General features: G+C 40.1%; 1 protein-coding gene across 13 annotated transcripts in view; it reads left to right on the top strand.

Moving 5' to 3' along the window:
* The window catches only part of CSNK1G1 (casein kinase 1 gamma 1), a 198,186-nt gene that overhangs the window by 145,934 nt on the left and 25,884 nt on the right, over positions 1–26,368 (top strand). For 11 of the 13 annotated variants that reach the window (XR_009355420.1, XR_009355418.1, XR_009355419.1 and 8 more), the window contains 6 exons: positions 5,795–5,946; positions 7,762–7,996; positions 13,543–13,628; positions 15,181–15,265; positions 15,513–15,661; positions 16,279–16,383. Coding sequence is in view for 10 of the 13 variants with exons in the window: in XM_059180776.1 (XP_059036759.1) it covers positions 5,795–5,946; positions 7,762–7,996; positions 13,543–13,628; positions 15,181–15,265; positions 15,513–15,661; positions 16,279–16,383 (812 nt within the window). In the remaining 3 variants the exon portion in view is untranslated. The remainder of the gene's footprint in view (positions 1–5,794; positions 5,947–7,761; positions 7,997–13,542; positions 13,629–15,180; positions 15,266–15,512; positions 15,662–16,278; positions 16,384–26,368) is intronic. The other 2 variants (XM_059180777.1, XM_059180773.1) reach the window with 1 other exon arrangement.

The following is a 26,368-nucleotide window of genomic DNA, read 5'->3' as shown; positions in this document are numbered from 1 at the left end:
GGCTCAGGTCATGATCTCAGGGTCCTGGGATCAAGCCTCGTATCGGGCTCTCTGCTCCGCAAGCAGGGAGCCTGCTTCTCCATCTCTCTCTGCCTATCTCTCTGCCTACCGATATCTCTCTATCAAATAAATAAATAAAATCTTAAAAAAAAAAAAGGCTATGCTTTTATTTTCCCCCTTTACTTCTTCCTATGGAATATAATCCTGTTTATTTCCCTATTCTTTCTGCTTTCTTGTTAAGTGGACTTGCTTAATATCCTTAATATCCTGATGATCAATCCTGATGATAATTTCACATGTAAACAGTAATTCCGTAATCTCTCACAAATACTAAAGAACATTTAGTAGTTGTGCTAGAAGATACTACTGTGGGACAATTAAGTGTTGGAGAAAAACTGTCCTGTTTTCTGTAAGAATTAAAAAATCCAGCTGTATAAACAAAAAGAAACGGGAATTGCCAAGGTTATTATGTCCTTAAAGGTTTTCTCTGGTCCTGACTTTAGATGACAGTCATTACCAACATATACTTATTTTCTACAGAAATATTAATATATGTGTTTTTTTATATCCAGATATTAATGTAGGTATGGGACTTACTTGAACTTGCTTCACAGCTAGATAATTTAGTTTTTCAAAAAGAATGAAAGGCTAATTATTAGGCAATAATGTGATCAAATTGCCAAAAGCTTTGAGGTGGTTCTATTTCAGTTCTAAGCCTGATGTGCTTTTTAAAAATATCTCTACTTAGAGTAGTTACACTGTTCATAATGCATTATGGAATCTTTTTAGCTAACAGCTTGGATGATAAAGAAGCCATTATCTTTGATTTAGTGTGTTTAACCCAAGTTAAATTTATGACAGACTGAAAATTAGCTGTCATGTGGTAAACCTCACTTCCTGTTCTGTGCAACTTGATATGTGTGTGAGCTGCGTGTCCAGCAGGATTTTTTTTTTTAAGATTTTATTTACTTATTTGACAAGAGAGAGATCACAAGCAGGTAGAGCAGCAGGCAGAGAGAGAGGGGGAAGCAGGCTCCCTGCTGAGCAGAGAGCCTGATGTGGGGCTTGATCCCAGGACCTTGAGATCATGACCTGAGCGGAAGGCAGAGGCTCAACCCACTGAACCACTCAGGTGCCCCTGTCCAGCAGGATTTATAAGAATGTGTTATTGATGGATGGGAAAGCTGTCTTAAACTACCCTGCAAAAATGTACAAGATAATATGTACAGGGTACATATAACCTTGCAGTTTGGGTTTATAAGAGATTTAACCTGTGGCTAAATAGCATATGATGAAATCCATTAGAAATTTTTCAGGAGACGAAAACTCAGAATTTACTTCTTTAATTTCCAGGCTTTTATGCAGTTGACCAGTTTAAGAGGGAGATCTTAATTAATGCTTGATTTCCAGAGCAGATGAGAGACTGTGAAACTACTTAGCTTCTGAAATACCATGGATCAAAGAATTCAGTGCATATCTGCCTTGCCCACCTCTCCCACTTTGTTCCCATTACCTCACACTTACTTCTAGGAAGTACCTTATTGCATTAAAGGCTCTGACCTCATCCCTTGTCTTCTTAAAGAGTTCACAGCATCATGTTTATGGATTAAAAATTTCTTAAGCTATGAATTCAACATGGCTCTGTTGAAGAACAGTGAAATAGAATATACAGTATTTCTCATTGAAATTCAGCCCAGGTTAAGTCGTTACTGTGTGCTAATCTCTGATCAAAGAGATAGACTTTAAAAAGAGAGAGAGAGAGAGATTTTCTTAGTGGGCTTATATCTATGTTTTTCAGCACCAACATTGGCCACTTTATGGGCAGTCATGTGAAACACTAGGCACAGAATGGAACTTGCGTGGGTATCTTTCTGTACAGATAGTTCTAATAAATTATGGCTACGTCTCCCAAAGAGACTTTCATATTTGGCACATATTCTGTAATACCTAAGAAGCTAAACAGACAAGTCTTTCATGGTTTTTTTTTTTTTTTTAAGATTTTATTTATTTATTTGACACTGAGAACATGCATATACACAAGCAGGGGGATGGGCAGAGGGAGAGGAAGAAGCAGACTCCCTGATGAGCAGGGAGCCGGATGTGGGGTTCTATGGCTTTAGAAAGAGGAACCTAGATGGTAGCTAGAAGGAATTCCTAGCTATTGTCATAATTTTGGTTTTAAAAGGAAACCAGTCTAAATGCTTCCTTCTTTATAGACGACAAAACAGACATGAAGGAATTTTCAGGGTTGGTAGCAGAATAGATCAAAGACTGACTTGAGCCTTTTTCTACAGTAGCATCTTGGACTTAGTCCATCTTTGAGAAAAGCTTCAAGCTACTCAGTAATCTAGGAGTTGTCCTGAGTATCTGAAGCCTGCCAAAGTATTGTTAGGTCTCGGTATTTAATACAAGGAGCAATAATGCAGCCAGCAGGAACTCCTCACATCTTTGAAGGTACTAGGTGGAATTAGGAGTGATAGAACTCATATGTAGAATTATAGACATCATCCAGAGTGCTTTTGTGACTTCTTTGTAAACATGGAAATGTCTGACAAGAGATGCCTAGATGTGTTATACTAAAGATTGTCAAGAACAAGATGATTATTTGTCTCATTTAAACTGATCCTTAAGTATTGGCAGCAAGTATAGGAAATTATGTCAGTATTTTATTTCTTTTTTTTTTTTTTTGTCCAAAGTATGTGTTAGTTGTTTATTTATCAAGACAATTCCATAACCCAATATTCATGCTTCATAGTTCAGGAACACAGGTCAGTGACAAACTTCAATTGAACTCAACCCAAAGAAATTCTTTACATTCCAAAATCACTTTGCACTCTGAAAGATACCAGCCCTCCTCATCTCCTCAAAATCTTTCAAGGAATCGTAGTTTCTGTAGAAATCTGCATATGCATTCTTTTTTGGTTCGGCCACAGCAAACTTATAGAAAGCTGCAACCCCCAGGGATACAACGAAGGCTCCAACAACGTGAAATCGCAGACGCTTGGCCAGAAGGCCTCGCATCTGAGGTTTCGTCAAAGCACTGGAAGTCATGATAGTTATTCTCTACACCAACCTCAAACCTAACGTCCTTCCTAACTGATAATGAAATGGACGGCGTTCCAGCCCAGTATTTTATTTCTAAGCAGGCCTGACTTTTAGCTTGTACTTCAGAAGGAGGATATTGTGCCCATATTTGCAGTTTAACCAACTAAAAGAATAATATTTTATTAATTAGGATTAGATTTGGCTATGAGAGAAAATCTAAATAACAGTTCAGTCGAGGTAGAGATTGATTTTTCTTTTGAATTAGAGTCCAGAGGGAAGGGAAGTCCAGCATTGGTTACTTCACAGCCATCAGGGACTCATGTTTTCCTTTTTGTTCCGTTCATTCTTGGCATTATGATATCCTCAAGGTGTCTAGTGGTTCTAGATGGCTTGAGCCATTGTCAAGGGCCGGGGACTAGTTCCAATTTGAGTTGGCTACCATGAAAGAGCTTTTCTAGAACCATCTGCTTCTGTTTCACTAGTCATTCCTGTTATCAAGGGAGGTTGAAAAGCTAGAACTGGGCAGATTGCTTTTCGCAATAATTAGAAATTTTGTTATTAAGTAAGAAGGAGATCGTGGGGACGCCTGGGTGGCTCAGTTGGTTAAGCAGCTGCCTTCGGTTCAGGTCATGATTCCAGCGTTCTGGGATCGAGTCCCACATCAGGCTCCTTGCTCAGCAGGGAGCCAGCTTCTCCCTCTGCCTCTGCCTGCCATTCTGTCTGCCTGTGCTCGCTCTCTCCCCCTCTCTCTCTGATAAATAAATAAAATCTTAAAAAAAAAAAATAAAGAGATTGTGGACACTGGACAGGCCACTAACAGATCTGCCACAAAATGTTTTGAAGAATATAATATTTATATTGGGAAAATCAAATTTTAGTGACATCAAAAACTATTATATAGGATGTAAATTTGAAAAATCCCCAAACTACTACAGTCTGCCATATGTCTGATTAATAAAAGCAATGACTGTCTATGGCGGTGGTCTGCTTTGGATTTTTCAGCAGGACTTATCGGGAACAGCTATGAGGTTTTGTGTATTTTAAATAAAACTGAAAAATGAGTTCAGAACAAGGGGGAAAAAAGACACTTCAAATTAAATCTTGTTTCCTTTTAGAGAGGGAGAATCAAAACAACCACAAGGACAACTGAGTGCATATTTATGGAGCTGGCAGGAGCAAAGTATACTACATTCGATGATATGAGCTAGGGATGAACATATTAGAACACTTGAGTTGCTTTGTACCTAGATAGATCAAAAGACATTGTAGCAGCAGTACATGCAAGAGGCATGAAATAGATGTCAGAGCAACGAAGCGTACCCACTCCAGATAGACAAGATTTATGCTGGGGACAAGGATGAGCATACTGGGCTAGAGATTAAGTAGTAGGTATTGTCTAAGTCCATTTGGGCTGCTGTAACAAAGTACCACAGATTGGGTGGCTTATGAAGTCAGAAACGTCTTTTTCACAGTTCCAGTGATCAGAAGTCCAAGATCAGGGTGCCATCCTGGTCAGGTTCTGACAGAGACCATCTTCTGACCTTCTGCTGTGTCCTCACACAGTGGAAGGCATTAAGGAGCACTGTAGGTTCTCTTGTATAAGGCACTACTCTTAGTCACAAGGTTTCTGCCCTCATGATCTAATCACTTCCCAAAGCCCCCCCCCACCCCTTAAAACCATCACATTGGGCATTAGGTTTCCAACATAGGAATTTGAGGATGGGGGTGGGGAGGACATAAGCATTCAGATTATGGCAGAGAGAATTCCCTCTGCTTGTATCACGCCTGTACATAGAAAGAGAATGGGGAGATGGAGAGAACTTTGTTGTCTAAAAATCTTGTAGGCAGAAGCAACTGCAGACCATGGTATATATAAACATGTAAGATGGAAGTGCTTCTGCTCTATGAGACCAGATTTTTAAAATGTTCTGTAGTCTTCGTTCGTATCCACCATTCACATGGTGCCATTTAACATTTATTTACTGAATGCCTCATATTTACAATACACTTTAGAGAGGAAATTCATTCACAAGTTGCCACTTAGGTGAGAAAGTCTAAATTTTGGCATCTTAGAGCTATGAATTTCAAATCTGGGGAAAGCTCAGCCTTTTTTTTTCCCCCTTCCTTTTCCTTTCAAAATTACTTACAGTAACCAGATCCTGTGTGTTGGCTTTGCCCCAGCTGATAGAAAACAGGAAAGTACAGAGACTCCCTGTGAGAAGAGGGTCAGGCTGCACCCTCTATGACCTCAACCCTTCAGTCTGAGTTCTCCTTGGGGCAGCAGCTGCAGACAGCCCATATGGCATTGGCAGTGAGCATAGGGAGCGCAGATGAAACCGGCTAATGCACCAGGGCCAGGTGGGCTGGCTTTGAGCGCAGTGAGCTGTCTTTTGAACCTTTTATGACAGTGCACTTTTGGGCCTCCTTGGGGGAGAATAGTTTATGCTCTGATCCAGTTAATGGATCAGGGACCATTCTCTGTCTTATACAGCAGTGAAAATACCTTTGTCACTCTGGTATAAAATAGCTGCTTATTTGAGGCCATTGTGCAGTGGCTCGCCTTTCCTGCCCATTATTAGTTCCCTTTGAAGCCGCTCTACTCAGTTTAGGTTCTCCAGGAGGGACTATGAAAGAAAATGGAAATCTCGCGAATTGTGCTTTCTGTATTTCTACTCAGTGCTGATGGAGCTATCTCACATTTTGGGTTTTGTGTCCCCCACTCTGTACCCCTTTTCCCCTCTGCTTGCAGGTGAAGGTCTTCCACAGGTGTATTACTTTGGACCATGTGGGAAATATAATGCCATGGTGCTGGAGCTCCTTGGCCCTAGCTTGGAGGATTTGTTTGACCTCTGTGACCGAACTTTTACTTTGAAGACGGTGTTAATGATAGCCATCCAGTTGGTAAGTTGGCATTACTATTCTGCGGAAAGATATATAGGTCCCCCAGCTACACCCTTGTGACCCTTTTAGTGCTTTCCTGGCTATAGTAACACCTAGTGAACGCACACTCAGAGGCTTGATGGCATTCTAGGAAGCAGGCCGGGCAAAAAGGGTTAACCCAGAGAAGTCACACTGCATCTTCTGTGCACTCTATTTTAAGAATTTGCACCTTGGAGCAATACCCTGCCCTTAACTGAAGTGGAAGCATTATAATTTAGATTGAGGAGAAAGAGGATGATTAGGTGAAATTGTACAAATGCAAGTAATTTCCTTGATGTTTTATTTTTAGGTTCTAAACATATGGCTGTAAGGTTCTGTCCTCTCCCCTCAACCTTGCATCCAAGAAAGGATTGGTGATGTAACCCACTGCCCTAACAATCAGATTCTAGAGTGCTGTGACCAAGAACCTGTCTTAGTTCCCTGGCCTCTAGTTCTCACAGAGACTGGCAGAGCTGAAGAGACAGCTCTCTCAATTCCAGCCAAATTGCATACCAGTGCCGGTTCAAGAGTTAAGGCAGTTCTCAACTTTGAGGAGTTTCTCACCCTCTCAGAGGAAGGATGCAAATGCATTTTTAATGGTCTGAAATGGTGATGCTCTCACCCACTTTACAGTAAAAGCTTTGAAATGTTTAAAAAAAAAATTGACCTTGACCTTGACTTTTGAGCCCAAAATTCAAATGCCTGAGCTTCCCTTTCTATGTTAAGTAGAGAAGTGTCATAGATAGAAATAAAACTTAATGCAATTTGAAATTATTTTTTTAAAGATTATTTATTTTAGAGACCGAGAGAGTGAGTGCACATGCACAGGGTTGGAGGGGACGGAAGGGCAGAGGGAGAGAGATACTCCTCAAGCAGTCTCCCCTCTGAGCACAATGTGGGGCTTGGTCCCAGGACCCTGAGATCATGACCTAAGTGGAAATCACGAGTTGGCTACTTAACCAACTGAGCCACCCAGGTGCCTCTGAAGTAATTTTATGATTATTATTTTGGGCTTTATTTACTTTCACATAAAAACTGCACTTCTACCTCTGCTGCCAATTAGCTCTAGGAAATCAGTCCAGTACTAACTTCTCTGGACCTTACTTCCCATATTTTTGCAACAGAAAGAATTAGGTTGGGGAGTCGTGTCTGATTGAGGATAGGAAGGTGTGGGCAGGAGGTGAATGTGGCAGTGGCACCTATCTTCACAGAGCACCGACCTATTCTGATATCCTGGCTGGGGATACTTCTCGCCTCTCAAATGTGTGCTTTCTGCAGTCAAATGCTCTACCCCTGAGCTATACCCCCTCTGCTTCAAATGTGTGCTTTCTGAAGTAGCCTAAAAACACCTAATTCCATTTATCATTTATAAATTATAACATTATGAGGTAAAACTGTATATTATTATTTTAGCTGAATAGTGCTATCCCACTTTCATTTATCTCAATTTTTTTTAAAGATTTTTATTTATTTATTTGAGAGGGAGAGAGGTCAGCAGGAGAAGCAGACTCCCTGCTGAGCAGGGAGCCTGGTGTGGGACTCAATCCTGAGACTCCAGGATCATAACCTGAGCCAAAGGCAGTCACTCAACCAGCTGACCCACCCAGATGCCCCGATATTTGTTATGTATATATTTGTATATATTTTCTGGTTTATAAGAGTGAAGTGAAAAAGAAATAAGTTTTATTTTCATTTCAGTAGTTAAAACGTTGGACTGATAAATGAAAATGTTTTGATGTTTTTTTTTCCCCAATAAACTTCTTTAGAATGTTTTCATTGATGTGTTTTCTCTTTTAGCTTTCTCGAATGGAGTATGTGCACTCAAAGAATCTCATTTACCGAGACGTGAAGCCAGAGAACTTCCTGATTGGCCGACAAGGCAATAAGAAAGAGCATGTTATACACATTATAGACTTTGGACTAGCCAAGGAGTACATTGACCCTGAAACCAAAAAACACATACCTTACAGGGAGCACAAAAGTTTAACTGGAACTGCAAGATATATGTCTATCAACACGCATCTTGGCAAAGGTGTGTTTATTTTCTGCTCCATGAAATGGGCAGGTCTTTAAAATAACTTTTTTTTTTTTTAAGATTTTATTTATTTGACAGCGATTGAGAGAGCAAGAGAGGAAACACAAGCAGCAGAGAGCTGGAGAGGGAGAAGCAGGCTCCCCTCTGAGCAGGGAGCCTGACACAGGGCTCTATCCCAGGACCCTGGGATCATGACCTGAGCTGAAGGCAGACCCTTAACGACTAAGCCACCCAGGCTTCCCCTTAAAAGAACTTTTTTTTTTTTTTTATTTTTAAGGAGTTTATTTATTTATTTGACAGAGATCACAAATAGACAGAGTGCAGGCAGGCAGAGAGAGGGGAAAGCAGGCTCCCTGCTAAGCAGATAGCCCTATGTGGGGCTTGATTCCAGGACCCTGAGATCATGACCCAAGCCAAAGGCAGGCTCAACCCATTGAGCCTCCCAGGTGCCCCTTAAAATAACTTTTTATTCCAATAATACTTTTGTCCCCATTGTGCGTTACAAGTTGTGATTCTTATTGCTTCACAAGGCAAGTGATTTTTTACTTGAAAAACTAAGGTGTTAAGTTAGTGACTTTCCTAAATATCCTGTAGACAACTTAAACATTTTTAATTCTTTATACTGTTTCCAGATACTTAGTTTCTCAGCAGTGTGGGTACTTGAACTTTTGTGTTAAGATGGTAACATTTCAGGGCGCCTGGATGGCTCAGTGGGTTAAGCCGCTGCCTTCAGATCAGGTCATGATCTCAGAGTCCTGGGATTGAGTCCCGCATCGGGCTCTCTGCTGAGCAGAGAGCCTGCTTCCCTCTCTCTCTGCCTGCCTCTCCATCTACTTGTGATTTCTCTCTGTCAAATAAATAAATAAAATCTTTAAAAAAATTAAAAAAAAAAAAGATGGTAACATTTCAGTTAAGTCTGATGATTAATTTGGTGTTTATATATGACTGCCTATACGACAGTCCTGAAAGGACCTGTATGAATCTTGCATTGTATTCAGGATAGACAATGGGCACAAATGTTGCTAAACCCGCTAATGAAGGCAGAAGGCCTTACTTGAAAGAGGAACTAAACCAGGGAAGAGTGTTTAAAGAGAACTCTAAGGAACAGTGGGAAGGCCAAATAGACAAGGCCCTGGACCCCTCACTAGCTTCTCCAGAAAAGCTTCCCTTTTTATCTATTTTATATATGGGCTTCCATGGAAGATTCTGTTTGAAGAAAAGGTTCCAAAGTGATTGAAAAATATGTTTGAAAATCACTACTCTTGAGAGTAGACATGTAAACAATATTATCAGATTCCATACTCCTAGACATAGCTAATTATAGTGGGTGTTTAAATATTAATGAATTTTTGTACACTAAGAAGTGTTTTAAAGACTAAATGGCTACAAAGTTGTCTTGTTGAGTAAACTGCGGTATTCAGATGAGGATTCTGGTGTTAGGAGTAAAAATCATATTACAAAGTGATACAACTTTAATTGAAATCATGAATGCTGTCAGGATTTTTTTAGTAACCATATGGAAATCTTCAATTAACTAAGTATAATTTTTTTTCTTAATATTTTATTTATTTATTTGACACAGAGAGAGACAGCAAGAGAGGAAACCCATGCCAGGAGAGAGGGAGAGGGAGAAGCAGGTTTCCCACTGAGCAGGGAGCCTGATGTGGGACTCGATCCCAGAACCCTGGGATCATGACCTGAACTGAAGGCAGACACTTAACGACTGAGCCACCCAGGCGCTCCTAAATGTAATATTTTAAAATTAGAGCAGAAGGTCCCCTGCCACTTATTATCTGTGTCATTTTGGAGAAGTTACTTAATCTTCCTGAAACTTATCTGTAAAATGAGAGTAATATTTCACAAGGGTATGTTTGTGGGTTGAATGAGTAATATACGTAACACAGGTCTCTTGCATAGTGTTCAATATTCCCTCTTCCTTCCTTTTTACTAAGAGACAGACTGTTGTAAATAGTAAAGTCATGATTATTTGGTTTAACTGACAGACTCTAGAAGTTGTTTCAATGCTTGCTTACTAGGCACAGCAATTTGTGTTCTGATTTTATTATTCTTGTCAGGAAAGGCAAGAAGAGAAAAGAGATGGGTATCTGTGTTATGTTTGTATGAGGTGCAGGGTAATGGTTAAAAAGAAGGGATACGGGGCGCCTGGGTGCCTCAGTGGGTTAAAGCCTCTGGTTTCGGCTCAGGTCATGATCCCAGGGTCCTGGGATCGAGCCCCACATGGGGCTCTCTGCTCGTCGGGGAGCCTGCTTCCCTTCCTCTCTCTCTGCCTGCTTGTGATCTCTCTCTGTGTCAAATAAATAAATAAAAATTAGAGAGTTTTAAAAAAAAAAGAGGAAGGGATACAGGGGCGCCTGGGGGGCTCAGTCAGTTAAGCGTCTGCTTTCGACTTGGGTCGTGATCCCAGGGTCCTGGGGTCAAGCCCTGCATCGGGCTCCCTGCTCAGAAGGAAGCCTGCTTCTCCCTCTCCCACTCCTGCTGCTTGAGTTCTTTCTCTTGCTGTGTATCTCTCTGTTAAATAAATAAATAATCTTTTTTTTTTTTTTTAATTAAAAAAAAAGAAGGGATGCAAATCCTGGCTCCTGCACTTAAAGCTATGTGATTTTGGTCCAGTAACCTTCTTCCTTCAGCCTCACTTATCTCATCTATGAAATGGGTATGATAGTAGTGCCTTATACTGTAGGATTCTGAGAGATAACATATATAAAGTGTTTAGCATAGTGCCTCATGGTAGCAAAGTCTCTAAATGATAGTTATTTGACTAAGTTTTAAGCATGTATGGCCATTAGACTGGGTTCTTTCTCTTGGTGTGGCCATTCCTGCTGGAACTTTGAGTTTTTCTCCAAACTTGAATTTCCTGAGTTCCAGAGTTTTCCAGGTCACATTGAACCTGTCACTGTATTTCGTCCTCTCCATATTACAGAGAATACATATAGATGGCTGTCACATGCCCTTTAAACTCTGGTCGGGGTCTCAAAGCAGAAAGGTTTCCATAGGAACTTGAATCCTTATTTTTAATAATACAGAAAAAGAGAAGGGTGTCTTCAAATGACTTGGAGAGAATTGCCTATTAATTTTGTGAGGGAGAACAAGGGAAGAATCCTAAACCTGACGTTACCTTGTCAGATTAGCCACCTCCTGCTGATTAAGGTAGCCAATTTTGATCTTGTATTCTTTTAATGATTGAAATTAGGGTCAGAACACTGGGTCACCTAGCCCCTTTCCTCCAGCAAAGAATATTTGACCTAAAATCAGGGATGTCACCCATGTAAAACCAAATGTCTTTCTGAATTGTTGAGAGCAGGCTTTTATGGTGTGGAAGAATTGTGTCCTTCTGGCCCTAAGACAGCCCCAGGACACTTAAAACCTTTCTTCTTTGAAAGGGAGAATTATCCTTCATGAAAAAAGATGAGGGCATGTGGAAATGCTGGATTCAATGAATGTGGAGTTTTCAAAAAAGTATGGAAACAAAGCATGACTCTGGTTTTCACTTTTTTTTTTTTGGAAAGGCTTAAATTATCGTAGATTAATTATTGTCTCAAATTGCCATAGATTAATGACTTTATAATTTTAGAACTGGAAAATGACTTTTCAGATTATCTAAATCAACCAGTGTATTTTCAGATGAGGACTGGGGCCCAAAGTAGGTGACTTAGCCATGCTTAATTTCACATGGATCAAATTAATGGAAAGAGTGGGCCAGGAGCTAGATAACCCAGACTCAGGTGCCATTGCTCTTCCTATTATTCCATATTCCACAGCTGCTGTTCATGGTGCTCAGTATTTGGAAAACCACTTTATTAGATATGCCAGTGGGTTTACGTGTGTTTTCTGTTTGTTTGTTTTGATGTTTAAAAAACCAAAACCATTTTATAATGGGCTTTGCTGTGGAGAGAAGTTGGGCTTTTCCCCTGAAGTCTGATCAGTATTGAAAATGTGGTGAGTTTTGCCCTCTAGTGTTCAACTAGCAAAAGTGCAACCATTTGTCCAGTGAATTGTTATCACAGAGGGGCCTCTTGATAGAGGAAGCAGATGTAAAAATGGAAAGGCAATGAGTAGGTGTGATACAGTATGAGAAACTGCAGGGTGTGGTTCCTCTATCTGCCGGGCTTTGTGGGAGGCCTCAACTCACCCTGCTTGTACTTTCTTTTTTGTTGTGTGTCTTTAGGTTCAGTTAACAAACTCTTTTCGTCTAACAGCTTTTTGTTTTCTGTTATATATAAAATTTGTTGTAAACCTCAGGCAAGCATGTAGACAAAAGCTTCTCTTGGCCTTGCTTTTTTATTTAATTCTTTTAAAGATTATTTCAATTGATGTGCATCCACTCAAGTTTATGTTATATATCTTTTCAGGGTGCCTCCCTTTCCCATTAGCGACCACCTTGCCAAAAAACGTTTTCAAACTATAATTCAGAAAGTTGCCTTTTCTTTCCCCATATGCCCTGTAGAGTTCTATTCACTTCTTTTCATGCACATTTCCCATAATTGGAGGCAGCTCTTAAACATGTTGTACTTTTGTATTTTGAGCTAAGTAGCTTTCCCTGCCTCTTAGATTTTCTTTTCTGTACAAAGAAAGCATAATGGAGCCTAGAATACCCACTTAGTCTTTTCTCTCTAATTTCTTATGATAAAGCCCTAAACTTGATTCTGAAAAGTAAATACATTAGATGTCTGAGATGAGTCATAATTGACAAATAAGGAGTAGAGGCATGTACTACTTCTATTCAGTCTGACAACCCAAGAATACATAAGGATGTTTTCTGAGATGAAATAACAGTTTTTTGTTAAGCATTCTTTGGTTCTTTACCATCTTAGTCTTTCCAATGAAAAAGAAAGGCAAAACCTAGCAACTTGTTTTATATGTTAAGTGCCCAGAATGTGGGGATCCTGTTTTATGTGCCCATAATAGGCACCTTAAGTAATACATTTTAAAGTTTTCTTAAGGTGTCTATGGAACATGGTACAAATGGATTGGAGCTGAGAGATCATACATCCATGTTTGTTTATGTCAAACTAAATTTTAAGTGTTAATTTTTATGATGAAATAAAAGCACTTGACAGGTATGCCAGGCATTCTGCAGCTTGTGTCTTTGCAGGCCTAGCCAGAATGGACTATTTAAAAGTTTCAGCTGCTTAATCTACTTCTCATTTTCCGTGATGGTCACCCAAAGAGTAACTGTAGCCCATATACTGAAAATAACATTTCATTTTAATTATCTTACTTTCAGGAAGGTGACAGCACCTTCCTGGTGACTGAGGGTGGTTACCCACCAGTTAGTGATTCAGATTTGGTTTTAGTTTAGGATTTGCTCCTTTCCCTTGCTATTTACTTGCCCGTGACAGCAAAGGAAGTACACAGTGTTTTTTGGTTTTGATCTAAAATACTATTCCTGGTTTAGATATACAAAGAATGAGTAAGCAGAGCCTTTCCAGAGACAGAAGGGCTTCTGAAGGGATTACTTGGTTTTGAACCCCTTTCTGCTTTAATAACAGCAAACATAATGTGTGATCTGTCTTCCCTTTTAGAGCAAAGCCGGCGGGATGATTTGGAAGCCCTCGGCCATATGTTCATGTATTTCCTTCGAGGCAGCCTACCCTGGCAAGGACTCAAGGTATCCTTGAAAGTGCTCAGTGGAGGGCTTTGTTTCAATACTCAGTTGTTAATGGAGGGGTTGCTGACTCGATGTCTGTAAGAAGATGGGCTGGCAACAGAGATAAGAAGCAGGGACTGGCAATATCAGTCTACATATCATAAATGCTCCCCTGGGCTTTGGGAGCTCTGTTTTGCCTACATTTGTCTTTTCCCCTTATGAATCCTTCTTCCTTGTTTTGGGGTTTCCCATAATCTCTTCCCTTGTTCCCTCCCAGCCTTGGCAGTGCTGCTTTTCTCTGTGTCACTTTCCTCCTCCACTACCATTATGTAGCAGGAAGAGTGTTCCCAGTGTGCTGGGGAATTTCTGGAACAAATTGATGACAGCAGCTGGTATTGGTAGAGTACATTTATGTTCAAGTTAATTATTGATAATAATCATAACCATTGTAATTACTTTGTACCTTTGGCTGGTTGGAGCAGATAACCCATTTTAAGTCTCATTAGATAGTTAAATGTGAGACATATTTTTGAGTTGTAATTTATTTCAACATGTTAGTGTGGACAGAAAATCAGTAGCTTTGGGTGCCTCTATGCCCTGAGCCTCCCTCCAGAAGGACAGAGGGATCCACTCACTATGCTTTCTAGGCTATTGTCCTGAAACGTAAAACTTTGCCCTTAAATTCCCCTTTTAATACCTTCTAGTCTTCTCCTGGTCATGTGTATCTTGTCATTGATACTGGTAGCTATCAGAGTGTCACATTCTCTTTGCTCATCACATAGCCACGCAATGCATTTGTGTGTTACTGTTTGAAATGTTCTCACGATCCATGAATCATTTTAGTGACAGTCGTAGATCTAAAATTTCTCCAACTTACCTTAGAACACTGTTGCTTAAAGCTGGGTGCAGCAGGCTAGGGAGAGCCTCATGAGACCCCCTTGAGACCGCGTTGTTGATCCAAGCTCCAGGAGCCTGCCTATAATTCGGAGCAAACCAGACTTGGCTTCTTTGAGCCACTGACCTGTATCAAACCTGTCTGTTAGCCATGCCTCTGTCATAGATAACACTTTTCCCTCTGGAAGCACATTGTAGAAAGGCATATTTTTCTACTACTTGTTATTTTTTTCTCTTCAGCTTCCCAGTAAATAGTCTGTGGAGTCAGCTATCTGTCTGCCCCCGCTTAGATTAGCAGTTTTTTTTATCTTATCATAGAACCGATCTAAGAAGGAGAAGGCTGAATCACTTTTGAACCCCTGTGGCCATGGGAGATTACTAAGCTTCTGTAATTTTGAAAATACCACTATGTAATATTTTTGCTTTCTTCTAGTTAACTCGTTTCATTACATTGGATGGTGTTTATCTGAGACTACTAAATATACTTACAAGGAAAAACCTTCCAGAACAGAGCAGATATTAAATACATCATCTCTACTACCTTTCTTATTTATTAGAAAGAAGACTGAGCCTAGCACATCCTGCCAATTTGATTGAAACAACCATTGCCTCCCCAAACATATTGCACCACCCATACTTGGGACCTCTTCCCAAATAACTTTCTTTCTCTTCTCTACAGGCTGATACATTAAAAGAGAGATATCAAAAAATTGGTGACACCAAAAGGAATACTCCCATTGAAGCTCTCTGTGAAAACTTTCCAGGTAGGATGCTAAAAGGATGATTCAGCCACTGTGCCTGAAGCTTTGAAGTAGGTGGAGACCATGACTTGGTATCTCTAGATGAGGGAGCTCGCTCACATTTCCTTTTATTGTCATTTAGACCAAGACAGGTTTTATCACTTTCATTTGGGTCATAAAGAAAACACCAGATATTCTTGGCTTGGTCCAGAGCTTCTCGCCATGGGAAGCATTCAGCTCGTGAACATGGCCTTTCACCTCTTTTCTACAGAAGAGATGGCAACCTACCTGCGATATGTCAGGCGATTAGACTTCTTTGAAAAACCTGACTATGAGTATTTACGGACACTCTTCACAGACCTCTTTGAAAGGAAAGGCTACACCTTCGACTATGCCTACGATTGGGTCGGGAGGCCTATTGTAAGTATCCACTTTTACGTTCTCACCTCAGACCAGCGCTGCTTCACCACTTGACATGTCAGACTTTCTGGTTAAGTCCATGAGAAAAACATTCCTTTGACTGTAGACTTCACATTTGCCAGCCTTTTCAGGGTGATGCCATAGATAGCAGCTGGGAAGGAAGAGCAACTCCTTCCTATGTTTTTAAGTTTATGCCCCGTATGTCCTAAGGTATCAGAACTAAAGCCAGTTCTGAAGAAGAACTTTCAGTTGAGTGATCCAGACGCTGGTGCTATGTAAACTGTGAAGGTCTTGACTTCTGGAGGAGTGGAACCCAGAACTTTAGGAAACTCTTGAATTGGCTCTCTTGGCCAGGGGTCCACAGTGCCTGAGAGCATGCTAACACATCACTGTAGGATGTTTTCCTTATTTTCCAAGGTAAGCTACTCTCCAGTGAACTCTTGAGGACCAAGCGGCCTCCCTTTTGCAGATAAATAAACAAAAGAAGACTGGAAACTGCCCTTGGTGGCTAAAAATAATAATCACTACTCTTTTATTAGAATTAGAATGATGCTCACCTTTGCGAAGGCATTAGCTTGGACCTGTTTTCCATTTGACTTTCTGTTCTGTCTTTCCAGCCTACTCCAGTAGGGTCAGTTCACGTAGATTCTGGCGCGTCTGCAATAACTCGAGAAAGCCACACGCACAGGGACCGGCCATCACAGCCGCCTCTGCGAAATCAGGTACGTGCTGGGCCTTCCTTGTTTCAGACATTCTCCCTCTTCTTGGCTAACACTACAACTGAAATTCTTCAGCTTCTCTGCTTCGGTGTATATACTGAAATTAAAGACAAAGAACTTGCCGTTTCTCAGTGGTGTGCGGTGTTCCAGCATTCCTCGGGGCTAGGCAGTGGTGCAGAGATGTGGCCAGGCAATTTACATAAGTATCCAGTCTAAAGAATTTGGGCTTGTCCAAGTCTGTTGGCTGAAAGGGGAGTCTGCCACAGGCCTGAAAAAGCTGAACATACAGGGTGAACAGGGTAGCCCGTTTTGGGTCTCAGCTGCATGTAGTCCAATGTGGCACTCTTGCCAATGCTGAGGGGGGTTTTTTTGCTGATTAAGAAGAGTGGGTAATCTGGACTTCTAGCTGATCTAGGCATAAAGTGGCACCTCTCTTCCCCCTCTGCCCCTGCCCCTAAGTTAATTCTAGAGCTGGCCAAGATCTGAGATAGACCTAAGTGAAGACTCAGCTTCGCTTTAGGCCACTCCACAGAAAGCCATGTCATCCATCCTTCAGTGTTAATATTGTTTGAGAAACTAGTGCTCTATATGAGAGGCTTCTCTTAGCCTAAAGGCAAGAGGCAGACACATAAAAATCAACAGATTTGACAACATTGAAAGAAAGGGGTCACTTATTGGGCAGTAAAAATTATGACTTTCATCTTTATATCATATTCAGTTGACTTTTGAGTAACGCATATTTGAATTGTGTGGTCTACTTATATGCGGATTTTTTTTTCAGTAAATATAGTACAGTACTGTAAATGTATTTTCTCTTACAATTTTCCTAGTAACATTTTTTTCTCTAGTTTTATTGTAAGTACAGTATATAGTACATATAACACACAAAACGTGTTTGTTGGCTGTGTTATTGGTAAGGCTTCTGGTCAACAGGAGCCTATCAGCAGTTACGTGGGAGTCAAAGTTATATGGGGATTTTCTTTTTTTTTTTTTTTTTTTTTTTCTAAAGATTTTATTTATTTATTTGACAGAGAGAAATCACAAGTAGATGGAGAGGCAGGCAGAGAGAGAGAGAGAAGCAGGCTCCCTGCTGAGCATTGAGCCCGATGCGGGACTCGATCCCAGGACCCTGAGATCATGACCTGAGCCGAAGGCAGTGGCTTAACCCACTGAGCCACCCAGGCGCCCCAATATGGGGATTTTCAACTTCATGTTGGCCCGTGTCCCTAACCCCATTGTTGTTTAAGGGTCACCTGTATATTGCTAAGAGAAAACTTCAGGACCCCAGTAGATAAAGAAGCAAAGGATATTAAGCAGATATGCACACAAACACACACTGAGACATTATTGCCTATCAAATTAGCTTGTTCTCCTCACCCTTGACCTCACTTTTTTTTTTTAAGATTTTATTTATTTATTTGACAGACAGAGATCCGAAGTAGGCAGAGAGGCAGGCAGAGAGAGAGGGAGGAAGCAGGCTCCCCGCCGAGTAGAGAGCCCAGTGCGGGGCTCGATCACAGGACCCTGAGACCATGACCTGAGCCGAAAGCAGAAGCTTTAACCCAGTGAACCACCCAGGCGCCCCATTGACCTCACTTTTTAATATTCACACATCTTTTTATAATAAAATGCAAAAACACTTCTCTCAGATGTACATATGGAACCACATAGATTAAAAATAGCATATAGAAGTGCAAACACATATGTGTACAGTGACATACACATACAAATAATGGATAGACTTACTGTAAGTACATACTCTTAGCAAAATGTGTGGCTTGGTAAGAAAAAAAAGTATAAAGGAAGGAAATCTGTGTCTTAGTAACTAAAACTCAGAGAAGACAGGCAAAAAGATGGGGTTTAGCAAATTGTGTACACTAGTGGGTCCATAGTTATATGCTTTATTTATTTTTTTTTTAAAGATTTCATTTATTTATCTGACAGACAAAGATTACAAGCAGGCAGAGAGGCAGGCAGAGAGAGAAGGGGAAGCAGGCTCCCCGCCGAGCCGAGAGCCTGATGCGGGGCTCAATCCCAGGACCTTGAGATCACGACCCGAGCCGAAGGCAGAGGCCCAACCCACTGAGCCACCCAGGCACCCCCGTAGTTATATGCTTTAACCAAAATAGTTGGCTAAGAATTATAATTTGTGGGGCGCCTGGGTGGCTCAGTGGGTTAAGCCGCTGCCTTCCGCTCAGATCATGATCTCGGGGTCCTGGGATTGAGCCCCGCGTCGGGCTCTCTGCTCGGCGGGGAGCCTGCTTCCTCCTCTCTCTCTGCCTGCCTCTCTGCCTGCTTGTGATCTCCGTCTGTCAAATAAATAAATAAAATCTTTTTTAAAAAAAAGAATTATAATTTGTCTGACTTCTGATTTGACAACAGAATATCGTTGACTTCTTTGATTGTTCTCCCTGGACCTCCCTTGTTAAAAGTGTAGCTAAGTGCACAGTTAAACTGTCTGCTGTCCTACATTGCTCTGGACTTTGCAAATTGTTAAAATTTTCTAGAAGGTAATTGGATGACGTTACTGTTCTCTCTGATAGAAAAATCTTACTTCTGAGAATCAATCGTAACAGAACAACCAAAAATACAGATTAAGTTATGTGCATAAAATTGTTGCAGTGCAATTTTAAACAAAGTTTGAGAAATGACCCACCTATATAATTATAAGGGAATGGTTATGGATCTAGTCCGGGTCTTTAATCAGATAAACTGGGTTATAGTAAAGTGAGTCGCAGTGCATTTATTCAGGGGAATATTATGTAGCCACTTAAAACAATATTTAGGAAAACTTGTAGCAACCTGAAAATGTTTATAGTTTGTAGAGTGAAGAAATCAGAGAACAAATTAGAAATACATCGTGATTTCCCTGAGGGAAAGGGAAAATGAAAAAATCAGTGAGACAAGATAATGCCAACGTATTAACAGAAGTGGTGTTGAAACTGATAATATTGTGGTTAACATTTTTCCATACTGTTCTATGATGAAGTTATATTACCTTATAATGAAAAATGCGTTTGAATAGAAAAAGTTTGGAAAGAAAAAGATAATTTAAGAAGTCAGTGAAGTCAGCATAATCAGCATATCTGCCCACTCATGTTTTCAGAATATTTCAAACTAAAATAGGTATTTCCTTTAGTTTCCCTTGTCTTTCCTGCTTCAGTGAATTCTTAATCAACATTGCTGTTTTGAATGGATTTTAAAAGTATGGGAGGGGTGCCTGGGTGGCTCTGTTGGTTAAAGCCTCTTTCTTCAGGATCCTGGGATTGAGCCCCACATCTGGCTTTCTGCTCAGCGGGGAGCCTGCTTCCCCCATCTCTCTGCCTGCCTCTCTGCCTGCCTCTCTGCCTACTTGTGATCTCTGTCTGTCAAATAAATAAATAAATAAAATCTTAAAAAAAAAAAAAGTGTGGGAAAAAGAGATGTTGAAAACCTAGATCGCCAAGGTGAAAAATATGGTCATACGTGGTAGCTGAGTAAAAATACAGTAATTTTCTGTGTACTTTTAAGTGAAGGGTGTAATTAGGAAATCTCATTTGCAAAGTAATAATAAGCTCCTTTTTGAGGAATTGAATCTTGAAATTCTCTCCCCCTGCCAAAGGGTTTTTAGTATCCCATGGCTGCTAAGGGACCGTAAGTCCCCCCATTAATGCAACTTTATACCTCCACTCCCAGCAGGTTTCTGAATCCTGGGTAGAATTCTTTCTGTTCTGTGCCCCATGGGCAAATATTATTTCTGGTGTCTCTTCTACCTTTACACTGTGTCTATGTGGTCTCATTGCTTTTTTCCATCTTTAGGGTTGTGTTGTTATATTTGGGGGGTGTTCTTTTATTTTTTAAGAAAAATTGTAGTCACATAGGTCCCTTACATGGAATTGAAAGCGGTATGTGTTCTTTTTTAGGCTGATTCTTTTCAATTTTGAAATCAGCAAAAGAAGAAAGTAAAGTCTCTCTTTGAGAGATATTGACAAGTATTATTCTCATTTGAGGGGCAGCTAACTTTTTTCTTAACAACTTTGACTAAATACGTCTAACTGAGAACCTGCTCCGTGAAAGTATGTCCTAGGGCTACCAAAATAAGTAGGGAATCCTTGCCCTCAAAAAACTGACAAGCAAATATGCCAAGTAGCCAGAAAACTATAACCCAAGGCAGAACAGAGAAGTATCCCAAGTTTCAAATTACCATCATCAGACTTCGGAATAAGGAGACATTTCGTCTAGTCTGAGCATGACAGAGTTTCATGAAAGAAACTGCATTTGAAGTGTTCTTGGAAGAGTAACGTGGGAATGAAAGAGGCATTCCAAGCAAAAAGGAAAAATAAGCAACAAGTTGTCAGGTTCATTTTGCTAAAATACATGGTGTGAATAAAGGGAGACAAGGCTAGGAAAATATCTTGGAGACATTTGATGAAGTTCCTGGAAAGCTGGGCTGGAAAGTTGGTATTTAATTTCAGAAAGGAATAGGTACTAAAGGTTAGTGAACAGAGGGCTGATAAGATCAAAACTTCGCTTTAGCAGTCTTGTGCATAGAAGGTGATTATAACCTGGCAGCTACCTTGGAGACAATAAAAGTACAGGGCATCCCCTTCAGAGGTAAAGGGGCCTGGATGGGCTATTGTTGTGAAAATGAAATAGAACTGAGAAATGATAAAAAGTTATGAGCTACCAGACTTGGCAGCCCACACGTGTGTCAAGGTTGAAGGAAAAGGATGAGTCAGCGCTGTTATGGAGATTTTTGAAGCCCCAATAATTTGGATGCAGGTGGTACGATTACTAGAAATAGGAAAGTTGAAAGAGAAACTTAACTTGGAGTTTGAATCAAGGCATCTTGAGTTTCAAATACTAGGAGTGTATATATTCTAGCTAAAGACAGCTAGCTAGCAGGCAGAGGAGGGCTCTCAAAAACAAACAAAACAATAATGACATATTTGGAAATCAGAACATGGAGATGACATTGAGGTTAGTGCCAGCAGAACCTCCTTATTCTGGGTAAATCTGCTCTTGAGTTGTGGAAGAGTGATCCTAGGGATTAATAGGCTCTGTTTAGTCCCATACTTAGAGTAGGAAGAGAAAGAAAAAGAGCTCAGTACTTGGTTTTAGCTTAGCCCAAGGACTTTGGCCATAGGACATTTAACCTTTGGCCGGAGTGGGGGAGGCACTTAGTTTTCTCAGATGTAAGCCTGTAAGTGAGGGTAGAGATTTTTATTGTTTTGTTCACTGCTGTCTCCCTAACACCTAAAATAATGTGTGGAGTAGACATTTGATAAATAGTTGTTTGAATGAATGAATCTGTCAGATGAGGAGCATAGATGAAGTCAGATGTTCATTTAAAATACAGATTTTTATTTAACCTTCCATGAAAAATAAATTGTAAGCTTTTCTTCCTACTTGTTTTCTATTTCCACAAAAAGCCATTCTGCCTCCATTGGCAGCCAGAGTAGGGCTCCATTGTCTACTGAAGGAGAACGGTGTTCAAAAAACACAGCAGGTCTTGCTGCAGAGTAAGCTCAGGCAATTGTATTAGTTCTCGTTACAATGAGAATTTTCCAGGAAAATTTGCTTTGCTGTTCTAAATTGTAGGTGTATCAAATTGAGTACTGTTTGGTTCCCAGTAATAGATCCCAAATACAGTTCCCAAAAAATGATATTTAAATTCATCTATATTGGATCTGTCTTTTACAACTATGTTAGTATCAGATGCTTAAGAACAATCTTTTTTAATATAAGTATCACCCAGCTAGACAACTATAATTAAATCATGAGTTTGGATAGAATAAATACTGAGAAAGCTATATCTATTCAGAAAGTTCCCAGTGGAACCTTCTGTCATTTTCCCCTTGGTATTTGTCCTTTCGGAGATCCAAAGATGGCAAATCTTGCCATGGCTGTGGTTCTTCTTTAAAGAATTCTGCATTACCATCCATGAGGAAGGGGGTAAAAAATAGTTCTGCCTCTTTCTACCTGGCAAAGCTTCCCTTTGCATTCTCTGATCAAGTGGGATCAGGAAGTAAGTCTTGCCATTATCCGGAGAGCTAGTATTAGAGTGCAGTATATTGCACTGTTGAAGGTTTTATTCAGTGTGCTTGCTCAACATGCTAAATATAGAATATTGCATTGACTAGAATGTGCATGCAGCAGTGTGCTTTCTGTTCTTTCTCAATCTAAGTCTGTGACAGTCCTTACTCAGGTAAATGCTATACACATGTTACTGTGGTTCAGCAATTTTGATAGTTACGTAGATTTTCTGCTGGCATATGAAGAAGGGACACTTGACCTAGAAGGCTAGGGAGAACGCATCTGTTTTGAGGTTAGAAAGAGTCAGACTAGCCATCTAGAACTATTAAACTCTGCCAGATATGGCATCCTAGTATGATAATATTGAATAGTACTTACTCATTTTTATATATACAGGATAGGTTTAAGGGAAAAAACTGAATTTTTATCATTTTCTATGAGGTGAACTGTTTACTTAAAAATTCTCAAGTTTCTGCTTCCTCCTCTCTCTACCTGCCTCTCTGCCTACTTGTGATCTCTGTCTAATAAATAAAATCTTTGAAAAAAGTTGGGGGGTGGCCTGGGTGGCTCAGTGGGTTAAAGCCTCTGCCTTCGGCTCAGGTCATGATCCCAGGGTCCTGGGATCAAGCCCCACATCGGTCTCTCTGCTCAGCGGGGAGTCTGCTTCCTCTTCTCTCTCTCTACCTGCCTCTCTGCCTACTTGTGATCTCTGTCAAATAAATAAATAAAATCTTTAAAAAAAAATTCTCAAGTTTGACTAGGCAAGAAAATATGAATCAAATGTCAAAGAAAAGTTGACCCCTCATCCTTCTAGAAGAACCATATTCAAACTACTTCAATACCTTTTAAACGCAGAAGAAATGAACAGTAAAACTCAGAAGGATCAAATCATGTTGAATTCTGAAGATGTGCCCCCCCATCAAAGAGTTGGTTCAGGGATACCTGGCTGGCTTAGTCAGTAGAGGTGTGAGTTCGAGCTCTGTGTTGGATTTGGAGACTACTTAAAAATGAAATCTTTAAAAAAAAAAAAAAAAAAAAAAGAGTGGTTCTTTAATCCAAGAGATTAGATTTAAGGAATTTATAGCCTTACAAAAGTATGTGTGGCTTAGTGTTGACATGCTTACTGAAAGAAGCTTGTTATAAGCATAGCTTTTCCAAAGGGCAGATTAAGCCAGATTGCTAACTAGCCAAGATGGGCAGAGATCTTCCTAACATGAATATCTTCATATATTCTTTTGAAAGTCCAGTAGCTTTAGAAAAAACAAAAGCTGATTAATTCTCCATTGCTTTCCTTTGACAGAGAACTGCTTCGGGTTCAGCAAGGTTCACAGTTTGCTAGTTGAAGGGGCAGATGAGTATGCTCAGAGAGAATTTGCCTCCCTCTGACCTGTGTGTAATTTCCTAACTTGCTACCTGCCATTTAGCAGGAATTTGGGTGTAGAGATTGCATACTTTCTCTGTCACCCTCCAGCATAGAGTTCTCTGCAGAATGGGGCTGTCCTTCCTCATTTCTGGGGCACTTACCCCAAGGGGGACATGGAAACAAGTAAGTGTAAGATTGAAATACAGACCTTACCTTACCTTCTCTCATTCTGTCACCAAGTTGCTGCCACTCACTTCTGCTCTAATTCTCTATTCTGTATTAAAAGTTTTCTTTGTGCAGTCTTCAATGTTGTGTATTTCAGCAGACATCCTGTGTTCTGAGGCACTTCCTTTGTAGGAAGGAGGTTCTGGAGATATCCTCCCTAGTGAAGTCATCCTTCTCTAGCTGGGAGAGGAGGTGTGGAGTGTCTTAAACCCTTTGGAATAAGAATAGGGCAGGGTCTGAGTAGAGTTTCAGACCTCTGATTTTTCCCAGAGCATCACAAAATTGATACTATTAGCTCTGGATCTGCATAGTACTGAGCTTGGGAATAATCCCTTCTTACGTTGTTGTCAGTGATTCTCAAACATCCCTGATATTTGATATCTAGTTTGTAGAATACAGGAAGGCATTGTTTGGCCACATGACAGGTTGCGCAGAATAATCCCTGTCTGGAATAGAAATTGATTCTATTTCATGAGCTTAACAAAAGGAAGTTTTAAATTTTGTTAAAGTACACTTCAGCCACCTTGCCAGCTTTTAAAAATTTCATATCTAAGGTCTAATATGCTCCAAAAAAAATTATTGAGATGCTTCCTGCCCCATTCTTTCTACTTCTGTCTTACCCCTGCTATCTTAAAAATTTTTTTTTTTTTTTTTTTTTTAAATCTTGGGAGTGTGGTAAGACAATGTAACCTAGTGTATTCATTACTAACTTTTTGGTACTATTTGGTCTCTATTCTAGTTTATTACAGTTGAAGACTATAATTATGTAATGAGGCCTAGAAGACCGACATGGGAGGCCAAAATGTTTTATATAGGTGGCATCTTGTAAAATACTTTGGGAGGCATAAAGTGACATGGAGAAATTTCCTTATAAATGTAATTAGTAAACCTTTCAAAGAATATAAAGAATAGGATTCAGTGATTTATTTTCTATAACAGGAAATGTTCTCCTGCCTTTTGCTTGAGAATAGGAGCTTTATCTCCAATATAAATTGGAAATAATATCTAGCCATAGATGGGAGTGGTACCTCAGGTATTTCCAGACTGTATTTTCCTGCCCTCTTGTTAGTGTCCTTTTCCCCACTGTCTGTCCATGAATTCTGGCCAGGTGACTGCTGGGAGGCATTCATTTCCTCTGCCCTAAGCATAGGTAGTAGTTTTGACTTTTTACAGCAGGCTCCTCTAAGTTTCCCCTTAAGTAATTTTTGTTAGCTTCGTCTTTGATTTATGCCATGCGGGATCGCTGCTGTTTTATTTCCACATTCACCTACTGGATAGTAAACCCAGCATTTCCACATAGGTAATGCAATTACAGCAGAAGATTTTAAAGCGTTCCCCCAAGGAATTCCCACTGCTTGAGATTCCTGCTTCTGCCTTTGGGGATTTTCACACTCCACGTGGACCTTTGCCTTTCAAGTAATGCAGAGAGATTGACCTTGTTGAGTCAATCAGGAAATTGATCAGGAGAAAAGCTCCTGATCACCTGTTAGATAGACTTGTGTGCATGAGTGATCTTTGAAGAGTAAAGAGTTTACATGCCCATCTCCTCTGCTGGTTTGCTTAGTATGACTATATCCTGTGCTGATTATGCCCAGTCATAACTCTGTGTACACAGCCTTGCCTAGAAAACCTTTCAGGTACACTAGCAGCATACTGTAGTTGTCAACATTCCTCCATTTCATCTACTTCCTGAGCACTCAGTTGCTTTCTAAAACTGGCCAATGACCCTTTTTACCAGATCAGCTTCCAGACACCATTCCTAGCCCTTAAATTCTAGAAGAGAATAGCCATAGCGTTTAATATTAGGATGAAGAGTAATTCCCAGTGTGACAAACCACCAACCCCAGGTTCATATCCGTATCTTGGTTTTGTAGCTTCCAGTGGATATAGAAGGTGTTGAAGTGCAGTAGAATGGTGCACTGTGTTCTTCGTTCGCCATTGTTTTTCTCTTTTTAAATAACACACTGCTTTGATAATGGAAATGGAGTGTGGCTTTTAGGCCTTTGGGAAATGTCTTGGTATTTTCAAAATCTACACAAAAATGTTAATTCCTCCAACTAATTTTGTCTTTAACTAGAATGAATATAAATAGGTACACAGTCCTATGAATCAGACAGTGGCATCAGACCAGACTTTTGATGTGTGTTTCACTAAAAATGGAAATAATAGTTGATCCGCTGTCCAGATTTTGTTGTTTAAAAAGCATATGAGTGTTTTATGTACATTTCTTTCCATTTTCAGCTTTATTTGCCTTAAAAACAAGTTCACAACAGAGAGCATTCATGCAAGAAGTAATCACACTGAATATGTATCTTAGAACTCAAAACAACCCCAAATGGCATATAAATATCTGGATATTGCTTGAACATTTAAATGTTTTGAAAA

This window comes from Mustela lutreola, chromosome 7 (genome assembly GCF_030435805.1).
Source record: "Mustela lutreola isolate mMusLut2 chromosome 7, mMusLut2.pri, whole genome shotgun sequence".
NCBI lineage: Eukaryota > Metazoa > Chordata > Mammalia > Carnivora > Mustelidae > Mustela > Mustela lutreola.
Note: the sequence above shows the minus strand (reverse complement) of the source record. Positions and strands in the feature narration are given on the sequence as shown.